Here is an 18,779-nt window from a genome sequence, read left to right on the forward strand (position 1 = left end):
TTTTGATATTTTATGAATTGTTTGAGTGAATATCACTAGTTTTCTGCCTCTTAAATGTGAGGATTTGTTGCTTTTTATATCTGGAAAACTTTTTAACCTTATTGGGTTTTGACTGTTGGTCAGAAGAAAAAACATTCATCTTAAGAGAACACCCTGAACTATAGGAAACTGTGCCTATCTTCTGTCATTTTAGACCAAATCCTCCAGACCAAAATAATCTGCGTAGTGATAGAAGAAACTACACTTCGGTCAGGAAAAGCTATTTAAACTGAACAAGGCCTCCACTCGCCACTGCCTCTCTGACTTCGTTAGAATGACTTTGATCATGGAAATTGAATTCAAAAGCGATCCGTTGAGGTTAATCTCCATCGATCAAAACAACTGCGCCCGCTTGAGAGTCATGAGCAAAGAAATACCCTCATTTGCCGCATGACTCATTTCTGCATTAAAACAGATGTAGATCCAGAGATAGCTCAAATAAATCCCTGCAAAAATTCAAACTTGTCTTCAAATAAATGCCCTGCAATAACACTTATTTTAGCCAGGAGGTTACTGTCAGTGTCATATTGCTTTCATCTTTCTAAACCAGCTCTGATGGCTCAAACACATTTTCGAACCAGCAGCCAGTTGAGATGGCATGGCATCTCCCACCTGCAGACAGATTGTTTCCAGGTCCAACGTGGCCATTTTCCAGAGGCCTTCAAGAGTGAAGCCCCTCCCTCTGAGAACAATATCCCATTAAAGAGAGCTGTGACCTCAGACTGAGAAATCTGTTAAAGCGGTCAAGTCACTCAGGAGGCAGGAAAGCGTGATTTACAAAACAGTTGTGATAGGATTTTAACCGAGGACGAAAGGAAAAACGATTCTTCTCGGAAACTTCATCTCTCCCCATCAGCTGACACCAGTAATACACGACAGCATGCGTGTGTGACAGGCTGTTTTAGACATTTAAACGCCTTCAACTAAAGAGCCTGTGAAAATAATCAGCTATGAGAAGATGCCACTCAAAACGCACTGAGCGTTCGTGATGTGGCCTTTTAGCTCAGGGATGGACTTTTCCAGGAAATGATGGATGCAAAAAATGAGGGCTGAGTTGCATTTAAAATGAGGTCAGATCGATTTAGGATTATGGTTAAAGTAATTGTTAGCATTTCCAGAGTCCTGAAGATGCAGCAAATAGTCAAGATACTAAACATCATTGTCCACATTTACAGCACAAAACCTTAATAGATTTAATGACTGGAACATCCAATTTTCTGTCTCAATGAACTTCATCTCTCTCTCGGTGTGTGTTTCTTTATCTTTTGTGCAATGCACAATATGTCATTTCTGCTGCGAGGGGTCTCCATCAAAACAAAACAGAAGAGGTTTTCTGAGTGATGTGTGGGGAGGAGAGAGTCAGTCAGTCAGTCATTTTCTATTAACTTTTAACTTTTGTGTGTCTTCTTCATGCATTGTGACTAACCGGCAACTGTACCATACAGATACCTGTGCATTGATTGTAAAACTTACGTGGCACACCCTGATTAAAACAAGTTATGTCATTATGCAACTTCTTAAAGCAGCAGCCCCGACGGCAACGATGGGTGTGTCCCAGGCAAGAGTGCAACGACTTACGTGATCGTGTTATTTTTAAAAATTGTATTTAGATCAATTGGTAGAGATTTGTTCTCTCTGTCTCTGTCACATAGACCTCATTTTTCTAAATAAGGCTTGAACTTTGTATTGTAATTAGTATGTAACGATGGTTACGTCATGAGTCCGGTTTGACTTCTTTCAGTCATCTGCTCATCTGACGAGAACATTCTTCATTATATTGCACTTAAAAAAGGATGTGGTCTTGATATTTACTGAACAGAAACCCTAACCATTGTTGTATGTTTACGTGGCCTACCCGTGGTACTGACTAACCATAGAAACAGTGTATGTTCCGATCCAGTTTAAAGAGTTATTTCATACAGAATTATCTCGGGACTTTCGGTGGCCCTTTTATAGAAACTCAATTATTTCTATATTTGCACTGTCCTACAAAGCTGAGGAGCAACAAGTGTCTGAAAAACATTTTTGAATCTTTTTCTCCACTGAAATGAGTGTTGTCAGCGACGTCTGGCTATTAAAGCACAGTATGCCTTTTAGATCAATGACTAATGTATGTTTTGTTATACACTGATGAAATATACAAAAAGTTACGACAAAGAAATGAACACAATCCATGTCTTTATATCCCCTGCAGGTCAATCCTGTAGTTCAAGACACATAGAAACAGATATCAGTGAAAATATCCACCAAATAAGGAGATTTATATGTGTTGTCATCTAAATCATCATTTTTAATCATAGTGTAATAGCCACTGCAGCTGCTCAGAGCCGGTCAGCTCTGGAGGAAAGAAAGTTTTGGGATTAAAAGTGGATTTATCTTCACTCCCGTTTAACAACCTGACTGCAGCAGCGATCCTTTGGGGGTGACCTCCATTGTTGGGTGTTCATGTACTGTAATGTTGGAGCTGGAGGGGAAATGTACTACACATGAACCGGGAGAAGGAGAGAGGAAACTGGAGTCTCTGGTGAGTGCTGAATGAATGAAGTGACAGGTTGACCTGAATTCAGACACCCTCAGTGCGTGCCGTTGCTTGCTAATGTACAGTAATCATAATAAATAATCAATAACCAGCCATCTTTAAACAACAAGCATTGTTGATAAAAATCTATCCGACCCGACTCAGGCACAAATGTTCACAGATGAGGTAAAGTTTCATTCATGTTAAGTTTAGTCTTGGCTGCAGACTTCCCTATCACAGACATAGCAGTGGGCAACCAAAGGAAATGCACTGTCACCTTGAGTAAACTTGTGGATTCCCCCGGATGTGAACATTGGAAACATTTGGGATACTGTGAGTACACAACTCTGCAAAGTATTTAACAAAGCTGTAGACATTTTTAGACGTTTCAATGCGGGAGTTTAAAATATTCTTATTCTCTAAACGGAAACAAAGACTGTGAGACTGTGTCAAGGTGTGAGAAGGTGTGGTTCACCGTACTCTGTGTTTTGTTTTCTTTGCCACTGCGATTAGATGTTGCGGGTTGTCTCTGCTGCATATTGCACAGAGGTGTGATCAATTGTGTCCTCCTAAGCAGCAAAGTGTGAAATGGTTCCCAGCGACTCATATCATGAAGACAAATACAAGACAACATCTGGACTCAAAGTCTTTAGTTTTTTTTTGTGTTTATTCACTCATCTGCAATTTGCTGTGCATGCATTGTCTTTTTCAGCAGCAGCCTGTTTGACAAACACCAACACATGGAAACCTCACAGATCATTAACAGCGACTATCAGACATGATGTGCCTTGCTAGATAAAAGCCTTCATCTTAAGTATTTTCTAGCTAAAACGGGGAATTCTTTAATTCTGTTAAATTTCTACCACCTCCCATGATTTGTGTTCATATACTTCAGTCCTGGAGGATACTAAAGTCTGATTAATCTACTTTCGAGTCAGACAGCTTTAACTAAAAAATGCGATTGTCTTACTTCATGAATGTGTTCGCCGATTTTCACAGCTTCATCTACGGGATAATTGCAGTGTGATTGGATTTGTTCTCCTTCTTTATTTGTACATTTAATTCAATTCAAGGGGGTCCATTTCCAAGCACTGTTTGCAATCCTGTTTTCATTTTCATTATCACCTCAGACTCCATCAAGTGGAAGTTTTAGAAAATCCATTAGCCATAAACTCAAAGTCTTATTGTGCTATTCAGAGGAAACACAACTAAGAAATGTGAAAGTTAAGAGCTTCAACATCTTGGGTATCTGGAACCGAATGACTTACAGTAAAGAGCCAGAACAGATAAAAAAAAACTTTTATCTTCTTTACATGCACATTTAACACAATTAACATTAAAGGGATGGAAAATGTAAAACAGAACTCAATTTCCTTTTATTCTGTCGCACACAATCCTTCACTCACAGCGGTTTCAGAAATAATACCATTCATTCTTAAAAAATGTAGGCAGGACAATCAGTTCATGCTGAGAGCAGTTCAAAGTCCTCTTGCTTTGACAAACTGTTCCTTTGATGGTGTGGCTGTGTCCTGTGATCCCCCAACACCAGTCACCACATTTTTTATATTTCCCTCTGCGTCTATGACCACAGCGGTCCTCTTCAGCTCCTCGTAGCGTGTCTGTCTCTCAGCGACGGCCTCGCACGCGGCTAACACCTCATCAGACTCAAAATCATAGTCCTGCTCGAGTTCGGGGGCATTAAGGATCTGTTTTTTGGCCTCCTCCTCTTGCCGTGCTCTCTCCTCGGTTCCTGGGTGCTGCTTCTTTAACCTGCATGCCCATGCCAGGTCTTCCTGCCACAGGGTGCGCTCTGATGGGCACAGGTGGACGGCAACCTGGAAGGACCTCATAGCCTGCGAAAGAGATTGCGATTAGGATTGAAAAGTTTTCAGGGGTGTTTATAGTCTCCAACAGATTGAAGGTTTAATTCTTTCAGGCCTGGTTGTGTCTTGTCGCTGTAATTCTCACAGATGAATGTTGTGACACTGGCATCTGTGCAGCTGAATCAGCTGGCGGTGCATCATTAACACGAGCAGGACCCTAACATTCTTCGTGCTGTATTGCAGGCAGATTTATGCTTTCATTAAGAAGACATCAATATCTCTTAGCTGAGTATGCAGCTGTAGTCAATCAAAGCGAAAGTTATTGTCCTATCGAGCAGAAATACAAACGGCCTCCAATCGTTTACCGGACCTGATGACGACCTTTAGCTGTGAGGATTTGCTGCCTGTGAAATGGTGACTTGAATCTACCTCTGAGTGCTGTTTGAGGTGACTGATGAGCTCATAAATCGATTCTGACAGACGTCTGAAATCTGTCAAGCACATTGTAAAAGGTGTAAAGGTGTTAATCTGGTACTGAAACCAGTTATGACTGCGACTTAATTCAATTCCATCTTTATTTCAGACTCAGGGTCCAGATAAAAGACAGAACATCTTGGTTTAAAAGACAAAAATCATATAGATCAATAAAGGTTTAAGATAGACTTAAGGAGCACTCTGACAATGCTGCAGATTACAGATTTATAATGTATTATGATTAATGATAAAAACCAGGATATTCGCTTGATTTTTTCTGCCACTCACAAGTCCTTCAACTACATGGAAGTGAGCCATGTCCCTACCAAGTTAATCTGCAATCACATCACGGGAGAAGACATCGTTCTGCTGGAGTTACTACAAAACACAAAGGGGACCTCCTCCAGCTGACCAGCAGCCAGCGAGGTTTGTCAGTTGTTTTTTGTGACTGTACGCGGCTCTTTGCTTACGAGAAACAGAGCTTAAAGAAATCTGTGTATTATGTCAGAACTCAGAATCTCTCAAACAGGTGCACCCAAATACCAAATACTTTTGCAGAATCGCACACTCTGCTTGCACCGTCAGGCTGAGGTGGACAAAACATAGTAGAGAACAATAAAGAAAGGATCATGCTACACTACAACACTAGAGTTGCACCTGCTCCCAGTGATACAGTGACCAAAGCTCTTATCAAAACCCAATCTAATGTCAGCCCCAGAACAAAAGCCTCGAGGCCGACTTACGGTAAAAAGTCAAGCCGAGGAAGTGCCCTCAGTGCGTCAGACATCAAGTATTTGGTGACGAGAGCCAAAGAAAACAAAAATTGAATGTTTTCCAACAGCCATTATTGGCCCTCAACAATGTCTTTAAAGGAAAAGTTCACCAAATAATGAAATGTCTTTTATTCCATTTAACATTTCTGGGGCTTCACAGCAAAACAGCGTTGCAGTATTCTCCTAAACAGCTGAAGTAGAGGGGGACTTAGTAGATGGCTCCATACAGTTTGTCTGGTGTAATCCAAGTCTCCAGAAGCCAAGATGTCCCAAATTGATTTTCGATATCTTCACTGTAGCTGCCAAGCTAAAAAACTTCAGCACGCACCCCGTCTGAAGTGGGTGCACAAGCTCAACCGTGTGTTGAGTGTATACATAAAATCTTTTCAAAATCAATTTGGGATCTCGGGGCTTCAGGAGCCTTGGAACACACTGCATACCAGCTGTATGGAGCCATTTTATGTTCTCTCTCGGGTTGTTTTTAATGTAAAAAAAAAGTCCCCATCTACTTTAGTTGTTTAGGAGAATGCTGCAATGCTGTTTTGCTGTTAAGATTCAGAAATGTTTGGTGTTTTATCTTCTCTTATCTTCAATAAGAAATTCAGTTTGTTTTTAGATACTGTCAAGAAGTTTCTTCATTAACGTAAAGATAAACTGGTAAGAACCCAATGCTTAATTAGAGTCCATCATCATTCTGTCTCATCAATCTTTACTGGATATATCACATGGAGCCAAAGTTGTTTACAACTTATGAAACACTCCTCACCTGTAACATACATAACCTGCACTGTCAAGTTCAACTGATAAACTGAAACTGTCTGTTCCCAAAACGACAGGTCAGGTTCCATCTTGAACAGATCAACTCTTTATTTTCAAAGCGATCCTTCAACAAACAGGATGCACACAGTGAGCACATAAACCGTCTTCTCTGTGAAAATCGTGGCCAAAAGAGAGCATACCGATAATAATGAGAAGATGAATGGGGACAAGCTGTCACGCTGGAATGTTGTCAATGCCAGCTTCCAATATTTTTAAAACAGTAAGTGAACTGAATCAGAAGCTATATGTTTGTTTTGTTTGGGCACTCTCCATTTTCGTCAAGTGAGACAGAGAGGAGAGGAAATTAAAGAAGGGAAGGAAAAGAACAGACTCGTGAAAGAGAAAAAATGGAACCACCGCACTTACATTTGCACAAACAGGCACAACGCAAACATGTTGATTCATATAAAGCACTAAAACACGACTGAACAAGCCTCGCTAAAAATAGATGTGTGTTTTTTTCCCCCTTCCTTCCCAATAGTTTCATTATACAAGGAGGTGTGTCTGTATTTGGTTTAGTTTTAGCTCAGCTAACTTTCAACACTTCCCATTGTTGTTTATGGTGCCGTAGGACAGGTCTCTCGCTCTAGGAGCGATGCGCAGTGCCATTACCCGGAGGCTTTCTGAGTTCAGCCCTGTTTGCTTGGCTCTAAATGGGGCAAACAGTGAAACTGTGATCAGCAGGTTTCATACAGCCACAGGTCCCGGCGTGTTCTGGGGCAATTTAAGCAATCGTCCAAGCCTCAGGCACCTGGGCGTGCTTTGAAAGAGGGACTCCAACTCGGTGGCAAGGAGTCTGCAAAAAGTAGTAAACAGAAGTAACTGACGCATCCTAACGGCTCTTCAGAAATTAGGCCATGACTGATTTATAGTCGGCTACAAAAACAGGTCCACTGCAAAATCAAACATTGGGATAAGGATATTCCGCTGAAGATCAGTAGTGACTCAGTCGGCAGCCATCACTGGTTATGTAACATTAGTGAGTGTTGGTAACGCCTATATGTGCCAGCTTGAATTTTGGTGTGTTTGCACCTGCTAAGTGGCACCTTTTTGACTACAACCAAGAAATGCATTTGGTTTTAATCCCTGCAGTGAGCACAGTCTCAGCCACCCCTAATACAGTATACTGTTATCTGTAATTAGATTTTTTTTTTCCCCCAAGTTTCCCGTTTGTCTCCTTCTGCTGTGACTCATAACACTCCTCCATCTAATTTGTTTCCCGCCCTGAATATAGCTGCTCGACCGCTTTTGTGCATATGCCATACTCTAATTTGTTTTCATCTGGAGTGTATCCCCAGCCACACTCACCAGGTCCACCTCTCCCATGTTGAGCTGGGCACGGCCCAGAGTCTGCCAGCCCTCCCACCAAAGGGGACGGTACTTCACCGCCATCTCCGCTGCGTTCACGGCGGGGAACACTTCCTGCAGAATGGTCAGTACCTGTGGAGAAACATGATGTAGTTCAAGACTCTAAATCTCAGGTCTAGGGTGAGCATAGAGTACCCTTTACAATGGACAGAAGTAGAAGCGTGACGCTGATATAAGATGTAACTTCCTGGAGAAAGATTGATTTCTGAGTCTCATCCCCAGGTTGTCAAATACTAACATTTTGGGCTAGCGTCCAACCCGAGCTGCCAATCCAGAAAGTCAGTATTTGACAACCTCTGGGTGAGACTCAACAGTCAACTGTTTTTCTCCAGGAAGTCACATTCTGTTGCTTTAACGCAATATGTGCAAAATAAACAACAATATTGAGAGGGTAAAATAATCAAATAAGCATAAGAAATGTAAAACGAGATTAAATCCACAAACATAAACAAAACAAAAAAAAGAAAATACAGAAGTGGGCAGTGTTAGAAAATATTCCATATTTGATTGCATGTTCATGTATGTATGTTTGTAATATTTTCCAGTTTTATAAATTCTCTGTTAAGATGGAATCAATTATGTAGTTGATTGACAGAAAACGAACCACCAATTATTTTACTAACCATTAAAACTATATTTCACGTTGTTAGCGATGAGGTAAGTGTTTGGGTATTAGCCATTTTCAAGGGGGACTGCTGCCTGAATTAGACACTCAGCGGCTGGCTTATGCCCACAGCCTACATCCGGTGAGTCAGACTAAATGTAACGATAATGCATTAGTTGCATCACTGACGAGACTCATTCAAACATACTGTAAAGTGCAAAACAATAGCAGTCATGGTCACAAGATTACACTCTGTAATGTACTTACGGATGCTCACATTTAACAGCGTTGCACTGAACTCATTAACCTTTTCAACCTCTTCCAGATACAGCAGAGGCTTATGAGTCAGCTTCTATTCAGACGCTAAGTAGATAAATGCATGCAGTTTTATAGTTTTGAATTGCGCCTTCCTGTCATGTTGGAAACAACCTGTCTTCTACTTTACACTACTGCGCATTTATTTGCATAACACCCATCCATTATCTCTATAAAGACAAAACGTTATTCAAGGGGGAGGATTAATAGTATCAACTACAGTATTGTCTCTTTTATTCTGAGGCTGTGACTGTAACATATGTGCCTAAAAAAAGCTGTCAGAAGATCATACACACAGTATAGGGTTAAGTTGGTGTAAAGGAAGTGTGAACACTCCTGTTGGTTTCAGTCTCACAGTGATACATTTTGTTATTCTTAACAACTTGTTTGCTCAGATATTCGACCCAAGTGCACATTTAACCAGAGACACGGAACTAAAATGAAACTGAAGAGCCTCTTTTCTCTTCACAAGAAATTAAGATAGAAGAGTAACACCACTGCGTGATAAACTTACAGTCACGATGGTACACTGACACCAAAACCACATCCAGCATCTTAGTTGGAGTTTTATCTTTGCTTTGATATCTATGCTTGATACATATACACATATAGTGACACGCTACTAATGCTCAGAAATGTCTCCGTCTCATCCCTGAAAACCAAAATGGCTGTCTTTGGTTTGTACCGATTCGACATTATAAGGAAACATATCACAATGGAACATAACAAGAAATGTTGATTGGAAAAGCACATTTATACAACAGTTTCAATGGTCACTCCTCAAGATCAGCAGGAAGATGTGATTAAAGTTTTAAAAATGTCCTCCAGAGCTGACCACAGTCTGCTGTGACAGACATACAGGGAGACATATTAGGCACAATACTGATTGAATTAAACAGGAGGAAAGTGATGAGGGGAAGTAAGTGACCAGCATCAGTGTAACCATCTTCGTCATCTGGGGCCAATAATGGGAATATGATGAGGTCCAGGTTTCAGCCTAATGAGTGTGAGTAACATCAACACTGATAACGGAGGCTAATAGATTAGATGTGCTGCACATGTGTGGTCAGACACGCTGAATCGAAGCTAAAACGCAAGTCTGTGCTTATGTCAGGGTTCAAAATCCATTCAAAAATCAATTTTGTGGTGGTGTTTTCGAGGTCTGGTCCTCTTCCTAATGATATCCTTCTCAAATATCGTATAATGGACAATATTATGTTAGGCTTACAATAGTTCATGTGATGTGAGTGGTTATGGCTATAAGGAGAGATTTGATTGTGTTAGTTGTAGTAAATGAAAAAGAAATAACGGAAAGAGCTCTGTCTGTCTGTCTACCTCCTCTGACTACTCCACTTGTCCCACATATATGGCAACCACTGCCTTATAAGATGCCAATGTAAAGACACATTTTGTAAATATAATATCAGAGTAACCTCTGATTTAAAAAAGAAAAAGCAAAAAAGAAATATATTTTGAGCTTCAGGTCTAGGTTTGGGAGACATAAAAGGTCTTAAAGATCCAATATGGGAGAATTTTAGTTTAAGAAGAAAAAAAAAAGACAGAATGATGAATGTTATGTTGACAAGATAACTACCACGGTAGGGCGAAATGCATATGACGAATTATTATGAAAACTTGTCCTTCTGTGATCATTTTGTTTATACTTCATGCCCCTTTGTTAGAAGAATAAGAGAGCAGCAGCTGAGGAATGATGGCAGAGAAAGACTGAAAGACACAAAGACACAAAGGTATCCACCCAGAAGAAGGGGAAGTGAAAGGAACAAGAGACAGGAACAAGGAAATGGAGCTAAAGAGCCAACACATAAAAGCCGTTGGAAACATGCTGCAGACTTTCAGTGGTGTCATCAACATGCTGATATCATGTATCCAGCTTAAAAGCATACCATAGTGGCAGCTGATGGACGGTCATGCTGGTGCTCAGCAGCAGTCCAAAACCAAAAAAAAAATGGAATGCTGTTCAGTTATCCTGATATTTAAAGCTGCAAAACAAGTTGCAGCACGTGGCTGATTTGCTGTATGTTGGCTATGAACACAAATATCAGAGATATCGTCACAGCCAGATGTAAAACTAAACCTCCAAACTTTTCAGGCAGCTGTTGAAAAGCATCAGGTTTTAGACACACTGAAACAGGAAACATTCTATCTAATGCATCAGACGTGTGGTTAGAAATTATTTTTATAACCACATTCACCCAAAGAACTGAAGATCAGACTGAATTATCAGTCTAACCTAGTTTCGTTGAGGACGTGGGTTAATTTTCCTATCAAACACATCTACCCGAATATAGTGTCATTCTATGTCAACACTGATGCGTAGCCATGCCAACATACTGGTTGCAAAGGTTTTAAGTCGCACTAGGGTGCACTACAGACAAACTACAATGTCAGGCAATATTCAGAAGACATGTTTGACATGCTGACTTGTTTTAAAACGTAAAAAAGAAACTGAAAGAAAAGCATAAAATGGCAGCTAATCCAGTGGCAAGACACCGGATCAACACAGTCATTGCGGAACCTGTCTGAAGTGGGTGCACCGGCTTGACGGCATGTCGTGAGTGCAAATAACATCGTGTCAAATCAATTTGGGATCTGTATGGAGCCATTTTATGTTCTTTTTTGGTTGTTTTTAACGTTTCAAAAACAAGTCCCCATCTACTTCTGTTGCTTAGGAGAATGCTGTAACGCTGTTTTGCTGTGAAGCTTCAGAAATGTTTTTTTTGACTACAAAACCTCACCTGACTTTCCATCAGCATTGGGGTGAGAAGAAATAATGACTGAATTTAATTTTTGGGTGAACTTATCCTTTAAGGAAAACGAGTAGTAGGCTATATATGATAATGGTAGTATAGCGAGAGAAAGGGGAAAAGTGAAATATAGGTTCAGAAAATACCTGAGACTTCATCTCATACAGGTCTGGGTTGTCTGGAGTCAGTTGAATGGCCTCGTCCCACTTCTTAATGGCCTCCTTGTGTCTAAAGAAAACACACACTGTGGTTCAAACACACATGAAAGAAGTGAAGGATTAAACACTCTAAAAGAGTTTGTTAATGGCATCATAAACCACAAGATGTCTGCTACTGATGCGCAGTACACCAGGGAAGCTTGGCAGTGTAATACACTACTGAAAAAGCCAAGCGTCTGAATCTGAATTATTTATAATGCATCAATGTTTATTTACTTCAAGTTAAACATGGCTGTATATTGACTTTGGCTGATATTCAATTATTTGCTGTAAAGCATGACAGATTCAAATAGACAATTACATTAAGCTGTGCAATTGGACATTCAGTTTTATTGTCTCCGCCCTGATATTACGTAACTCTAACATCGGGCCACATGTTTGTTTGGTGGATTTCATGAAGCTGGTCTCCATGGTAAATTCTTATTATAGAGAAGCCACTTGTGTTATTGGAAAGCTGCCCTGATTCGGTCTTCCCCTTCTCACGTACGACTCCTCAAAAGCTGAGATGAATAGACTATTTTTGTCACATTTCAACTCATGATAATTAATTTTTTTTTAAGCTATTCTTTATTTTAACTCAAATCAAATGTTCTTCTCTTGGAATTGACCCCCAGAACAAAATGCTACACGGGCTTGTGGATGCTCTAAAGCTGCAAGCCAACTTCCCAACACCTGTGCACCTGTCTGACAGAATGGCATTACAGAGTATACAAGGGCAGCAAGGCAAGAAGCTAAACAAACCCGCTCAGGTCCACTGAGGCGGATAATTATGTTACAAATTAAACTCATCCCAGGGAAATCTATGCTGTGGTTTCTTATCTGAGCCAGCAAGACACTGTGATTTGCTGCTAATTCCAGATGTCACATTAAGCATTTTAGTCTACTGATCTGTTCTGGATAGATTTGATTACGAGGTACGAAGGTTTTTGACAAGCAGACTTTTTGACTTTTTTCAACACACTGAATGGATCTGTACATGTGTTTATGCGCACTTTAATCGCCCTCTCCTCCTCAGGTCAATATTGACTCAAGAATCATTCCAATGGCCTGATCGAGACAAAGGCCTGGAAAGATTATGAGGTGAAATCCTGGGTTTGACGACACAATACATCTGTCCGCTTGTCTAAATCTTTTATAGCATTATGGAGAAGGATATCCTGAAAGTTAAAAAGCAATTAGAAAGCACACAATGAGACCATTACCACTGATCGGTTATAAAACTTGGGATCCGGCCTGAGAAAACATATACCACTGTTATTCAACAGTCAGAGAGAGGAGTGAGGAAATGGAACTAGAGCAGAGTGAAGAAATCTTACCAACATATGAGGCAAAGGACAGTGCAAAATCATGTGGGGAAATTAAGCAATAAGTAAAACACACAAAGCCTGAGAGCTAAAAATGACACTTCTGCTGTTATCACAACTCTGTGCATCAGTCGCAGCGAGGGCAGAGGGAGAGACAAAGAATAAAAGTAAGATAATCCTGCAATCTTTGGAGTGATGTTAGTGCACTCTCACATTTAAATGTGAAGGAGTGAATAAATATGAAACAGACTGAGATATATGTAGACAGTCCCTGTACTGGAAAAAGTAAACGGTGGCTACATTATGACTGTTACACACACTTCTGTCCAAAAGAAGGAAACATCCCCGACACATGGTCACGATGACAAGACATACCCATAACTGACATATCTAAAAAAAAAAAATTAAAAAAACATGCCTTCAGAGGATGCACATTTCCAAAAGCCTCTGAGAGCTAAATTCCACCCTGCGAGCTGAGTTTTAGTCCGCAAAAATTGACTCAGCACGGCAGCTGGAAGTCAGACAAATCAGCAAACTATGCAGAGTATTTGGATGATGATGTGACTTGCTGCCTCAAAAACTCCCACATCTCCCCAACAACTGTTTAGAGTAGCTGTTAAAGATTTTCTCATAATTGAGCAACTGCATGGTTTATTTTCCACCACAGTGCTTCTGAGAAATTTGATGATCTTTCAAAAACTACTACCAGGTTTTTTTTCATTTAGGACAGCATTAAGCTGATGTCTTAGTGAAGTCGGGAAAACTGTCAGTCATCTTTTGTACAACTTATTTGATTTAGCCGTCTCGAGCAAATGCCTGTTGAGCCTTGCGAGAGTCTTTGTGTGGCTCTTACTAATGTTCAGAAGCCAAAAGACTGGATGAGCTCTGGTCAACTCTTGATTCAATGGCGAGCAATAAGCAGCAGGGTTAAAAGTACAGTTGGTTAATTAACTGCCATGTTTAATCTTTATCTAAGAAAAAGGACATAGTGTTTCATTCAGAGCAACAAACATTCTTGGACATCAAAAGTTATAGCCCCACTTATACTGGTGTTTTTTCAGACTGCACTGAAAAAGTAAACTTCACAGGTAATTTAGTATTCAGTAATTATCCCAAGCATATTTTTCTGCATTATCATCTATAAAGTACAAAGTTTTCATATGTGCTAATATTGGACAACATATACACTAATACCAATATATCTGTGATAAACCAATACTGGCAGATATCGGTCGGGCTATATCAAAAATGTTCCGTTCTCAGGACAATTAAAATATTGCGCTTACGCTTCAGCTCAATAAACGTCTTTACCCGCCACAATTTTCTTGCGAGGGCCCGATCAGTATTGCACATTTGCAACTCTTGAGATAAAAGAAAGCGAGATGGCTCACTCCTCAGCTACTTCAATAATCAGCTCTGGAAAAAAAGATGTGTTTACTTCTTTTTTACCGTTTATCCAATTATTCAGTTCAGCTAGATTAACTAGGACAACATGACATTTTACTTGCCTTGGGCAATTGGGCAGACCTTATCGTTGAGCCCTGATAGCAGCCCAGAATAAAACTACATTTACGAATGCATATGCAGTCTGCAATGTATCATATTTTTTGGATTGCATTCATTTTTCATTCAAACAGATAATAGGTATTTTAAATGTTCCTTTTCATTTGTGCAGTTCATGAATAAAAGTGTCAAGCAGCTCATTCGTGCAACAATGACAGGACAGTCAGTCATCCTCATTAAGATTCTGCTCCGCACGGCAGCTGATATTACAGACAAGGTTTTTGTTCCTGTATGAAGATGACACTGTCTGCAGTGAGCTCAATATTCTTCTGTTCTGTTCAAGCGGCAAAATCTCACATACAGTTAAAAATGTCCACTGTTAAATCTAGCTTAATACTGACTGTGTCTTGGTAATCGTGAAAGTACATAAAAATGGGGCAAACTCACTTTCACATGACCCTAGAAAATTGAAATAAAAAAGTATGTGTCGACCTTTAAAATGTGGAAAACAAGCCAACAGCTACGTAATTTCTACATCCACAGGCTCAGCACTGCATATAAGATAAGATAAGATGTTCCTTTATTGATCCCCCTTGGGAGAAATTCGCTGTGACTCAAGAGGAGACTCAGATCGCAAACAGGTACAAAAGGAGCTCTTCAATTGCATCAGGAGCATCTGAACCTTGGTAATGACAGTCTGACATCAGAGGTCAATGTCGTTAAACTAACGGCCGATATCCCCGACCAGACACCATCGCAAACCTCTGAGCAGCCATTACGGAGCACCATGAAAGACATCATTTCCCCTCGCAAAATCCACTTTCTCCTCGCAAATACAATTACAAGCAAGCATTGCGGGCAACCACATTACATCTACTGGACTGAGGGGGGTGGTCAAAAAGTGATTGTTATTTGCTAAAAGGGACAATTATCATTGAAGATGTATCAGACAACAGTTCCTGAAGTAGGTCTATTGTGTGTTCGGCATACAAAGGCAGCTGAGTGATTTTTAAACGTAGAGCTGGAAAGAACATTTCAAAGCAGCAAAATATCACTTAATATTTGTTATCATTCTTCAACATAACATACATTATTCCATAGGAGTATACAGGGGCTGCTAGAGTAGATTGTAGGAGCAATTTAAAAATGTCTTTTATCACTTGTTTGAAAAGCTTTCATTTTCAAATTGTTCTGTTTTTATTGCTCCCTGAATATCAAAGTTGATAGGCCTGACTACCAGCTTCTCACACTGCCAAAATATGCATTGCTGTTGTTTATCCATTTACTGATCTTTAAAAGCCGAGAGAAATACAGCGCTGTGACTACAAGAGCATATGATTGCAGACACCAAAACACACATTCTACTTTCACAAAAAAGACATGAAATAAATTACAGGGAAAACTCGACTGTATCTTTGAAATACAGCATTTAGTGACTGTTGATCTATAATAGCAAGGCAGTAGCAGGCTATTAGTTGTGTCGGATGGGTCTGTGTGCTCTGTGCAATGGTGCCCTCCCTTGGAGGACAGCTAATATCACATGTCAATAGTTATTGGCAAATTTGAGCTGCTTAAGGCTATCCTGTAGTTACCCTGCCTTATGTTCAACTGAAAGTCACATCCCCTCCTTTCTAACAGTAAACTTCCTGATTTCATTCTTACTTCAGAGAATTGAGCAGCCAGTGGTTCAATGGTAATAACTCTGAGTATCCATTAAAGGAGTAATTAAGCCCCAGCTATCCAATCCAGTAGTCCACATAAAGAATACAGCAGCAAACAGACAGGAAGCGCCTCAGTGTCAAAGAATAAAATAAGATTCAAGTCGTAATCCTGCTTGTAATAAAACTGGCAGAGATTATGGAAAATGTCTTTCAAAGGAAATAATAATGTACACTAAATAAAGCTTGTTTGTTCAGCACCGGCTGTTTTTAACAAAGCGACAGGTGAGCAAATATTCAGGGGCTAGGATTTAACAGTACACTGCATTTTTCTCAAAATCCTAATTAATCCTGCCACCCACATAGCAACTAAAAGTTCTATATAGAATGAATGTGTGCCTCTGTGTGCAAGCAATCTGAGAAAGATGTTACACAACTGACCAAACAATGGATGTTTGAATGTGTGTGAGTTATTTTTAAAAGCTGTCCCTGGCATGACGTGCACACAGCAAGCAAAGACACATGACATCGCTCACCTGCTTTGCTCAGCCAGCTGTGCACCCTCATCCTTCAGCCTCTTGCTCTTGGCCGCACAGTCATCCAGCAGGACCTCCCGCCGTCGTTTGGAGGCATGCAGCCAGTCCACCTCCTCGTCCTGCTGACTCGGTCCAACATCTTTAGCTTTCTCTGCCTCAGCCTCAAACTGTTGCACCACTGACTTTGAAACCTTCTCACCAACTTTCCTCTTCCAGCCAAATGAAGCCATCCTGCAGGGGAAAAGGTGCGATCACACGCTGCATGATCAGAAATCCTAATTCATCTACAATCATTAAGCAGTTAGTGCCGCAAAATCCATAAGGTTAGACTTTTATTTTGAAAAAACAGAAACCTAGCTAACAGAACATTAGCCATTTTTTTTGCATTATACAACTTAAATTATCAACTACTCACGTATGCAGTTAGATGTATCTTTTATTTAAGTACAGTGCATAAAGCTTGTTATCTATCGTTTCCAATTACATCCTACAAGACAAGTTAGCTAATAAACAAAAACTACGGTTTGACACTAACGCTAGCTAATGGTAGCTATGGTAGCAGAGCTAACACTTGCCCAAACACCTTTGGCGCACACAAAAGTAATTATGAGAGCACACAATATATTTCATATTGTTATTTAAAACCAGTAAAATGTGCTCAGGAGGGAAAGTTTACGTACGAAATAACAGCTTTCCGTGAGCTAAACTGGACAAGCTAACGGTAACGGAAGTTAATAGTTCGCCATATTTGGTGACCCTTCACATTAAAGACCCGGAAGCTGTGGAAATGTTTACATCGGCTTTTAAAGAAACACGAACCTTATTTTTGAAGCTGATACACTGGCATGTCAAGGACACTATCTTTAAAAAATAATAAATCAATATTTTGCTGCATTAAAAATACTTAAATTCTCAAGGAAACGTCCATAATAAAATAAAACGTCTGGAGCTGACGCCCTGTTTTCCCCACAAGATGGCACCACAGCGATCACTCAAGAAAGAGTCCTGCCATGGGCCTACTTGACATTTCATATGCAATACATACATGTTTTTTTTTTTTTACTTAACATCACATATTTAATCTCAGATTATTATTGATTTCCATTAAACAGAAGTACATCAAGACTGTTCTAAAATGACCTGAGTACCTAAAGAAGAAAAACAAAATTTAAGACTTCCTCCCTGCGGTTGGACATTCGTTTAAATTTTTTTTACAATCCATTAACTTATACAGCATAACTGCACTGATACTACATAATATCCAGCGTCCTTTGCACTGTTTATAGCACAACTATGATATTAAATTGGTACTATATTTCGGGTTAATGCGAGTTCCTCCTCAAAGCTGTCAAAAGACCAGAAACATACAAAAAAAAAAACTTCAGCAGAATTGTGTGCAATTTAGCAGTTTATTAGGCAGTTGTGTATACAAACGATTTCAACACTGTCCATTCAGATTTACACTGGTCCATCTGGTAGGGTCCCTTTACACATCAAACAAAAATAGAACAATATTTCTTTGAAGCAGTTCAAATAGACAGAATATATCTGCTAACAGTCCACTAGGACACTACTCCATCTGCTGTCAAAAAAGGTCACGGCTTCACACATTCATCTTTCCTGCAAAACCCATCATGAAACCCATGAGAAGTTTTGTAATCAGAACTTGCAACTGCCCTTTAAACCAAAAATGCTTTAGTTTCACAATATCTTTCCAAGACCATAGTGCGTGTTTCCTTACCATGATCACTATATTTTATAAACTCTAGTTTAAAACTGAGACATAAATGTCAAATATCAACTAAATATTTCAGTCAAACCTGCCCCGCAAGACAGCAAAAGAAACAAGATGATCATAATTATTGTCACTTGGCAATTTTTGTTGAACAACACCTCTGAAATGTAAAGTCTTTTATACAAATGAGATATTTTGGATATTATTTTAAAGCTGTGGGCTTAACACTGGAAACAAAGACTTCAGCAACTGCTAATACCTCTTATAACTAAAGTAACTAAGTGTTTGATATTATACTGAGAACATGCACATTTCTTTTAAACCTGG

General features: G+C 39.8%; 1 protein-coding gene across 2 annotated transcripts; it reads right to left on the reverse strand.

The window, feature by feature from the left end:
• Nucleotides 1-3,837: 3,837 nt before the first annotated feature.
• Nucleotides 3,838-17,487, reverse strand: ttc33 (tetratricopeptide repeat domain 33). 2 transcript variants are annotated; one of them, XM_084383600.1, is made up of 5 exons: nucleotides 17,398-17,487; nucleotides 16,718-16,948; nucleotides 11,645-11,726; nucleotides 7,755-7,886; nucleotides 3,838-4,410 (listed from the first exon to the last, which is right to left on the reverse strand). In XM_084383600.1, the coding sequence occupies exons 2-5, from the start codon at nucleotides 16,945-16,947 to the stop codon at nucleotides 4,036-4,038; spliced, it is 819 nt and encodes a 272-aa protein (XP_084239726.1). In that variant the 5' UTR covers nucleotide 16,948; nucleotides 17,398-17,487; the 3' UTR covers nucleotides 3,838-4,035. The 2 variants fall into 2 exon arrangements, with proteins under 2 accessions (XP_084239726.1, XP_084239725.1); XM_084383599.1 differs by lacking the exon at nucleotides 17,398-17,487 and adding an exon at nucleotides 17,133-17,380.
• Between the last annotated feature and the right edge of the window lie 1,292 nt (nucleotides 17,488-18,779).

The sequence above is a fragment of the Pagrus pagrus genome, assembly GCF_965226575.1.
Source record: "Pagrus pagrus genome assembly, chromosome: 19".
In the NCBI taxonomy this organism is placed as follows: Eukaryota; Metazoa; Chordata; class Actinopteri; order Spariformes; family Sparidae; genus Pagrus; species Pagrus pagrus.

Coding starts and splice junctions, on each gene's coding strand:
- ttc33 (XM_084383600.1), bottom strand. CDS start 16,947: ATGGCTTCATTTGGCTGGAAGAGGAAAGTTGGTGAGAAGGTTTCAAAG. Junction 11,727..16,717: donor CAGCTGGCTGAGCAAAGCAG/GTGAGCGATGTC, acceptor TGTTTTCTTTAG/ACACAAGGAGGCCATTAAGA. Junction 4,411..7,754: donor ACATGGGAGAGGTGGACCTG/GTGAGTGTGGCT, acceptor TCTCTTTCGCAG/GCTATGAGGTCCTTCCAGGT.